General features: G+C 48.6%; 1 protein-coding gene across 2 annotated transcripts in view; it reads right to left on the bottom strand.

The window, feature by feature from the left end:
• Positions 1-512: 512 nt before the first annotated feature.
• The window catches only part of HRAS (HRas proto-oncogene, GTPase), a 46,557-nt gene continuing 39,819 nt past the window's right edge, over positions 513-7,250 (bottom strand). For both annotated transcript variants that reach the window (XM_082485879.1, XM_082485878.1), the window contains 4 exons: positions 6,298-6,476; positions 3,803-3,962; positions 2,941-3,065; positions 513-830 (listed from right to left, as the gene is read on the bottom strand). In XM_082485879.1, the coding sequence (XP_082342005.1) occupies positions 2,946-3,065; positions 3,803-3,962; positions 6,298-6,476 (459 nt within the window). In that variant the 3' untranslated portion in view covers positions 513-830; positions 2,941-2,945. The remainder of the gene's footprint in view (positions 831-2,940; positions 3,066-3,802; positions 3,963-6,297; positions 6,477-7,250) is intronic.

Raw genomic sequence — 7,250 nt, 5'->3', positions numbered from 1 at the left:
AACATTTGGGAGATGCTGTGCCAGAAAGAGCTGCCTGAAAAAAAAAAAAAAAAAAAAAAAAAAAATAAAAAAAAAATCAAGGAAGCAACAAAATGGCACCAGCTGAGGAGAACCTAGCTCTCACATCTCCTCCCCAGTGCTTCTTCCCTTCCAGGCATTGCATCTGAGGCCATAAGAAAATCCCACAAGGACTAGGTCAACAGCAAAGCACCCAGGGGAGCGCCAAAGACAGGCTTGGACTGGTTACACTCTTCCACCCCACCAAAACGTGGGGCCAGCAAAGATTTTCAGGTGGGCTAGGGGGAACAGGGACAGGATGACAACTTGCTGGAGACAAAGACAGCTCTTTCCCTGAAGGATACCCCACCCCAATCGCCTTCACAGCCTACAGCATGACCTCGGTCTGTGGAGAGCAAATCTCAGTGCCCTTCCCTCACCACTGTCCCACCAGTGATCCTCCCGGAGCACCAGCAGCAACACTCTCTGGAAGGAGGACACAGCCATCAAGACGGTTTGTTGAGACCATCAAATAATAATTTACTGTGATTCAATCTGTGGCTTTGTACAGTTGCCGGGGTGGGAGGAGGCCAAAGGAGGAGGGGATGGGGAAAGAAAAAAAAGAAAAAAAAGTCGCTTGCTGCAGGCTTGGGTGAAGTACGAGATAGTCCTTGGAGGGGCTCATGCTCCCCCTGTCCTCTTCCTCCTCCTCCTCTTCTTCCTCTCCCCCTCCCCCTATACTCCTCCCCTGAATCCGTTTGCTTCTTCCTTCGCTTCACCTCTTGCCTTGCATTCTGCACAGTGGGAACCTCTCCAAGACATGGTCCAGTCAGCTGAAACCAGAAGAGGACACTCATTAGCACCCATTTGCTATCAGAATTTGTGGGAGGTGTTTCCATTACCCAGACCTCACATTTCAGGATGACCCTGCTAATGCCCACAGAGGGAAAGCAAAGGGCTATACAAGTTTTGGGAGGTCTGGACCTGGCTCAGCAAAGCATTTGCACATGCACTGAAGGGAACAAGCAAATGGTCTATAGAGTGATGGGTGAGCCTTGGGCATCTCACCAGACCTTCTGCCTCTGCCCAAACCTCCTTGTGGGAAAGGGCACTGTTTGGTGAGATCTTTCTCCCTCTTCCAGGGAGGGACACACAAAGTGAGTTCAGGACAAATGCAGCCAAATCTTCCCGGCCACACACCCACCCTTCTCCTCCCCAAAACCCAGCGTGTCCTTGCCTTACTTCTCCTTTTGTGCCCTGATATTCTTCCCTCTGCTCCTGGCCACTGCAGCTAGAATAAACTGGGATTTCTGGTTTCCAGCTTCTATCTGAGCAGAAAAAGATGTGGGCAACTCACAGGGCACACTCTCTTAACAGAGGGGAATGTTTCCAAGAGACTCCTTCAAGCCCTTCTTGCCCCTCTTTTTGAAGGCACTGCCCATGCCGGTGCTGGCCACCAGGCTGTGACAAGGACCGTCACAGCTGCTGGCAGTTCGTGTAGGGGAGCCAGTGTCCGTGGAGCCCATGCCGTCAGCTGTGAGCCAGAGCAGGAAACAAGCCCCAGGCTCACACCCCCATCCGGAGGAAAAGCTCCTGAACATCTGGAGGACCTGAACATCTGGAAAACCTCCCTTAGCAATGAGAAGTGTGCTGGGCACAGCATTCAGCTTGGGCCCCAGGAGACCTTGCGTGCCTCAGCTGGGAGCGGAGGGGTGGGGTACTCGGGTGTTTTTTTGCTCATAGGAAGCAAATGCTGCCGATGTTTCTTTTTTATTTTTTTTTTTTTTTTTTTTTTTTTTCGGGGAAGAGCTCTGCTGTGCTCACAGCCTTTGGCTCAAAAAGCTATGGAGGAAAACCAGCTGCCCACCTCCACCTTCAGCAAGACCCTCTTAGCACCATCTCTGGACATGATGCGCTTGTCTTTAGGACTCCAGCAGTTGTGCAAAGGGGTGAAGGGCCAATTCAGGTGCTTGGGTGACTCCTCAAAAGACATTAAGGGTAGTGTTCATGCAGGCTTTTCTCCCACACCCCAGTCCCAGATGTCCCTAGATGTACATCTTCCCGGTGCGCTCATTCCCAATTCCCTCTCTCTCCACTTCTGCTATGGAAGGAGTTGGTTACACAGCCAGATGTTCCCAGGCATTTGGCTTAAGGCCACCCAGCTCACACAGAGACAGCAGCAATAGGAGCTCTTCCTCACTGCTATCCATCGGGATTGCAATGATTTGAATAAACTCATCATTAAAAAAAAAAAAAAAAACAAGGAAAGAAAAGAAGAAAAACAGGCAAGTGAACACAGACAATCTGAAAAACATTGTTTCTGGCTCCAGCACTCACAATTTATAAAAGCAAAACAGCCCCCTTATGGCTAATTCTGAACATTGCATCAGTTCCAAATATCCCAGGGGAATAATAATGGGGAAAACTCTTCTGAGGAACACAGGACTTTCACAGCAAGACAGGTCTGCTCTGAAGCTTCAGGATGAAGCAATTTACATGGGTGCATTAGGAGGCAACGCGCTCACCCAGCTCTTCATCTGAATTCTTCCAGGGCCAGCCTGGTGAACGTGCAGCAAGCCGGACACCTGCAACACCAGCTTAACTCCTCTTTCAGAGGGGCAGCATGGGAAGTTTTCCCAGGGAAAGCACGGCAAATCACGTATATTTTTTTATTCAGTTCTGTAGAATTTTGTTCCATGAAATGAGGGGGAAAAATAAACAACCCTTTCCTCCTACACGCTTCCTCAGGAAAGGGGAAATTTTGACTTACCTGTGTTTTCACAGAAAAATGCTATTTCAATCAAAAAGGTGTTTCATTAAAAAATACCCATTGCTGAAATTGTTTCTGCTGCGTTCGTTTGCAGACAAGTACATCTGCAGTCACCACCTGCCTCACTTTCAATATACCCCCTCTGCACCCCACCTCCTGCTTCCAAAACTCACCGTAGTCACGATATCACACATTTACAGTTCATGCAGCCAGGGCCGCTCTCATCTGGGGGATTCAGCTTGCGCAGCTTGTGCTGACGGATCTCCCGTACCAAGGTATAGAAGGCATCTTCAACGCCCTGGAAGAAAAGCATCACTTGAAGCAGCGTCCCACTTTGAAAGGGGACAATGGAGAGAAGAGAGGGCTTTGCTCCCCAGCTAGGTGTCCCTAGTGCTGTCTTACAGCAGTGCAGATTGCAGAGTTAAAGGCATGAAACCAAGCTGGGAAAACTAACAGGGATCTTAGTGTGGCCCCCAAACAGTGAGTGAGATTGAATGAACAACCATGAGGCCAAGGAGCTCTTAAGTCCTTGAGATTCATCAGCTTTCAGCAGCCTGAATGAGGTCTACCACCCAAGAGAAAAGCCACCACTAGTCCACTGAAGGTATCAACTTCCACCTTTGTGCTCTGGGAGCCCCGCATGGTCCTTCCAGCACTAGTATAGTCTGCCTGTAGGTCTGCCAAAATAGACCATGGATGAGGTTAGCCAAGTCCCCTGAGCTTAGCTGACCTGCAGTGACTACAGGGGTTATTCCAGAGCCTTGGAGAAAGCTTTGTAGAAAGCCCTGAGAAAGCATCTTCCCTTCACTGCTGCCGGAGCGTGAATTACGCACTTCTCTGGAATGGAGGCTCAAGCCCGGACAGGGGAGGGAACATCCTGATGGAGCATTTAGCCTTGAGGAAGCAACTAACCCTGGCCCTCGCACCCATCTGTCTGCAAGGTGGTGTCTGCCCATTCCTGCCTCTCCAGGACAGCACTGAAGAAGAAAAGAAACAGAAGATTTTATTTTTGGTTTTTTTAAACCCTCCTCCTACCTGTCTGGTTTTGGCAGATGTTTCTATGTAGGGGATCCCGTAACTCCGGGCCAGGTCCTGCGCTTGCCGGGTCTCAACTGTCCGGGCTGGTAGGTCACATTTATTTCCCACCAGCACCATGGGAACATCATCTGAGTCTTTCACCCTCTTGATCTGCTCCCTGCAAGAGTAAGAGGTGCCAAACTGAAGGGAGAAAAGACATCAGGGAACAGCTCCAGGACACTCCCCACCAGCTTCTTCATCAAGAATTAACAGCTATGCTTCGTTCCTGCCAAGTGCCTTGTGTTGGGCTTTCAGGAGAACGTAAATGACCACGGCACGTAAGTGAGTAAACAGCAAAATAGCTAGGGCACTTTTGGAAATGAAAACTAAACATACTTCTGCTCTTTAAATGCAACTGTTTACAAAACACAACTTGAAATTATGACAGCTTATATTAAGACATGAGCTTAAGATAGTTTAAGCTAAATAAAAATGAATACTTAAGCAGTTACCTGTGTTATTTCCAACATTTTAGATCAAGTAATCCCTCTGAATAGGGATAAAAAAAAAAAAAAAAAAAAAAAAAATCACCTGCAACCAGAATTTGCTGAGCTGATAAATCGGCATTTGGCAGCCGTAACCTTTTCTGCAGATACACAGGCAGTATTTGCTTCCTTTCACTTTAGTTCAGGTCACTCAAAGTTAAGAAACCAACTGGGAAGGAAAAAGGCTGTAATGCTCGCTTCTTCATTCCAACCTCAGATTTAAAACTAGGTGGGCGAGGATGAGATCTAGCACTTCTAAAAATCTTAAAGGCCATTATGACCACAAACAATCCATTCAATTCCCTCCTGATAGATAATAACTTCCTTTGCTTAATAAATCACTTAACTTCAGCTGCAAAACAGCTTTTTTTTTTTTTAATTGCTCATGCATCCAGAACATTTAACATGTTTTTATATAACTAATAAAAGCATTATTTAAAATGCTGATTTCTGCATTTTAATTGAATTTAAATTCTCATCCAAAAGAAGCTGGACATGCATCACACACACACAAAAAAAAAAAAAAAATCATCTTTCTTTAATGTAGTAGAACATAGAAATGAAGTCTGACTATATGTATGACATGCCGTAAAGCCACTTACATGTTCCATGTAACATCCTGATCAGCAAATGCAAGTACTAAATTTAGTGCATGGGCTACACTTAGCTGAAAAGAGATACTTGCTAATGGTTACTAACCAGGGAGAGCCAGTGTTTCTCTGGGGAATATTCTTTTAAAAGTGCAAACACAAAGAGCACAGACAAAACGAGATGAAAGCTCGTGATTTACATCATGATTAAAACCGGGGCTTGAAACCAAGCCATCCTGCGAGTGATTCACAGGCACCAGCCCCAGCACAAGGATGAATGCTGCTAAATCCCTCAGGTGCTTTAGGAAAATCCCATCCTTTGTCCTCCAGTTGAGCTAAAACAAGCCAAATTAGTCCAACCATATAGTTATTACACTGAACAAGCCTGCTAACCGAAGACAGACATCTCGACAGCTCAGAGCAGCGCTGCTGACTGTAGTGCAAGGAAGGGCTGTGCCTGTGCTTGGAGCTACAGGATTACCCAGGACCCAGGTTTATGATGAGCAACTCGGGTACACGGTCCCTTGGTGGGCAGTGGCCAGAGTGGGGACAGGCAGAGCCATCTCTTGCATCCTCTGCAAGTGCCTACCATCACAGCCAAGCCTCAAAAAAAGGCATACAGCAGAGATATCCCTCCCCAAGCCAGCACTGGGGTAACCAGGGAGGACTCCCACTGCGTTTGTATCATCTCCTGAGCTCTCCAGTTCTGCAGGGGTGATGGCAGCAGGGGGGAGAAGCAGGATGGGTAACCTGGGTGCAGCCAAAGCAGGACCATGCCGGGATGGGGTCCCTGCTTTGCCACTGCCCTTGCAGTGGGCATTCTCTTGGGCAATTCACCTCGACGGGGCTCTGAATCTGCTCCGGCTCCATCTTTGCCCTGGTTGAAACTGAGCTCCAACAGGCCAGGACTGCCTCTACCCGCATGCGTGCAGCCAGCAGACCGCAGCCTCACCACAACGGCTGCCAGCGGGGGAAGCAGCCCTCCCTGCCCTTCCCAGCCTCCGCTCCCAGCTCCCGGGCCCAGCAGAAGTCGCTGAGATCGATTGCACTAACAAAGCAATTCCATTAATTAGGGAGGGAAGGGAGGGGGTCATAGAGGATCAGCTCTCTCTTTAGTCACCATAAACACTTAAACATTACATTACCGAGTCCCCAAAGGCCACAAGCAATCCCTTCGGATAGGTTTTATTGGAGTCACTGACATTAGCCGTCTGCTCCGTCTCTTCCCTGGGGAATGGCCACTTGAGCTAATTGTCTTTGCTGGCAGCCAGTGCTTCCACCGTGGGGCCTGATCTAAAAGGGAGGGCAGGAGGGTGCAGCAGCGAGGCCTCCCCTTTGCACAGGGCAAGAGGGAAGGGGTCCTTCCTTGGATACCGACCTGTACTGGTGAATATCTTCAAAGGACTTGGTGTTGTTGATGGCAAAGACGCAGAGGAATCCTTCCCCCGTTCTCATGTACTGGTCTCTCATAGCACTGTACTCCTCTTGCCCTGCGGTATCCAAGATGTCTAACAAGCAGGTCTCTCCATCAATGACGACTTGCTTTCTGTAGGAATCCTGCAGGCCAGGAGAGGGACAGAAATGGAGGAGGATGCATTAAGGGAGGGCTCGGGTCTGGCCAAGTACCGGGATGAAGCAAGTGCATCCCTGGGAAGATGCCAGGTCATGCTCTGCCTGGGTTTAACTCCCATTAAATAGCTGATTTAAAAATGGGAAAGAAAAAAGAAAAACATAAATAAAAAAAAAAGAGGAAAAAGGGAGGAGCTGAGTAGGTTTCCCCTTCTCGGGCAGAGGCATGGAGAAGACAGCCTCTGGCTTGTTCTCCTCATTCCCAGCCCTGCCTCTGTCAGACCAGGGGCAGCTTTGTCTCTACCGCACCACATAGCCCTCAACAACTATTCTCCTAAGCTTTATTTAGTCCCGACGAATCCCTTCTGCTGCTGCCCTGCCCAGGTGCTGGAAGGGGGCACCCAGGAAAGGCAGTTCTGGCTGGCCAGGGCTTCCAGACACTGTCTGTGATCTGCAAGGCTGGAAGATGTTTAAGATCACCTGGAAACGCTGCACCTCCAACACATCTCAGATCAGGCACCAGAGGCAATATGCCACCAGTAAGGCTGCAAACTGGGCTTTATGGTAAAACTCTTCTTCAAACATGAGAAAAAAAACCAACCCATCATGCTGTGAGGAGGGTGTTTCCCACAACCAGTCTGTGCCCAGAGGGCTCCAGGAAGGTAAGGACTATCCAGGCAGGTCCTTTGAAGTTAGGAGTTTTCCCTGCAGCATAGGCAATTGCAACTTATCGCAGATGTGAGGCCTGGAAATCACCCAGGG

Source organism: Vanellus vanellus (genome assembly GCF_965231255.1).
Source record: "Vanellus vanellus genome assembly, chromosome: 6".
In the NCBI taxonomy this organism is placed as follows: Eukaryota; Metazoa; Chordata; class Aves; order Charadriiformes; family Charadriidae; genus Vanellus; species Vanellus vanellus.
Note: the sequence above shows the minus strand (reverse complement) of the source record. Positions and strands in the feature narration are given on the sequence as shown.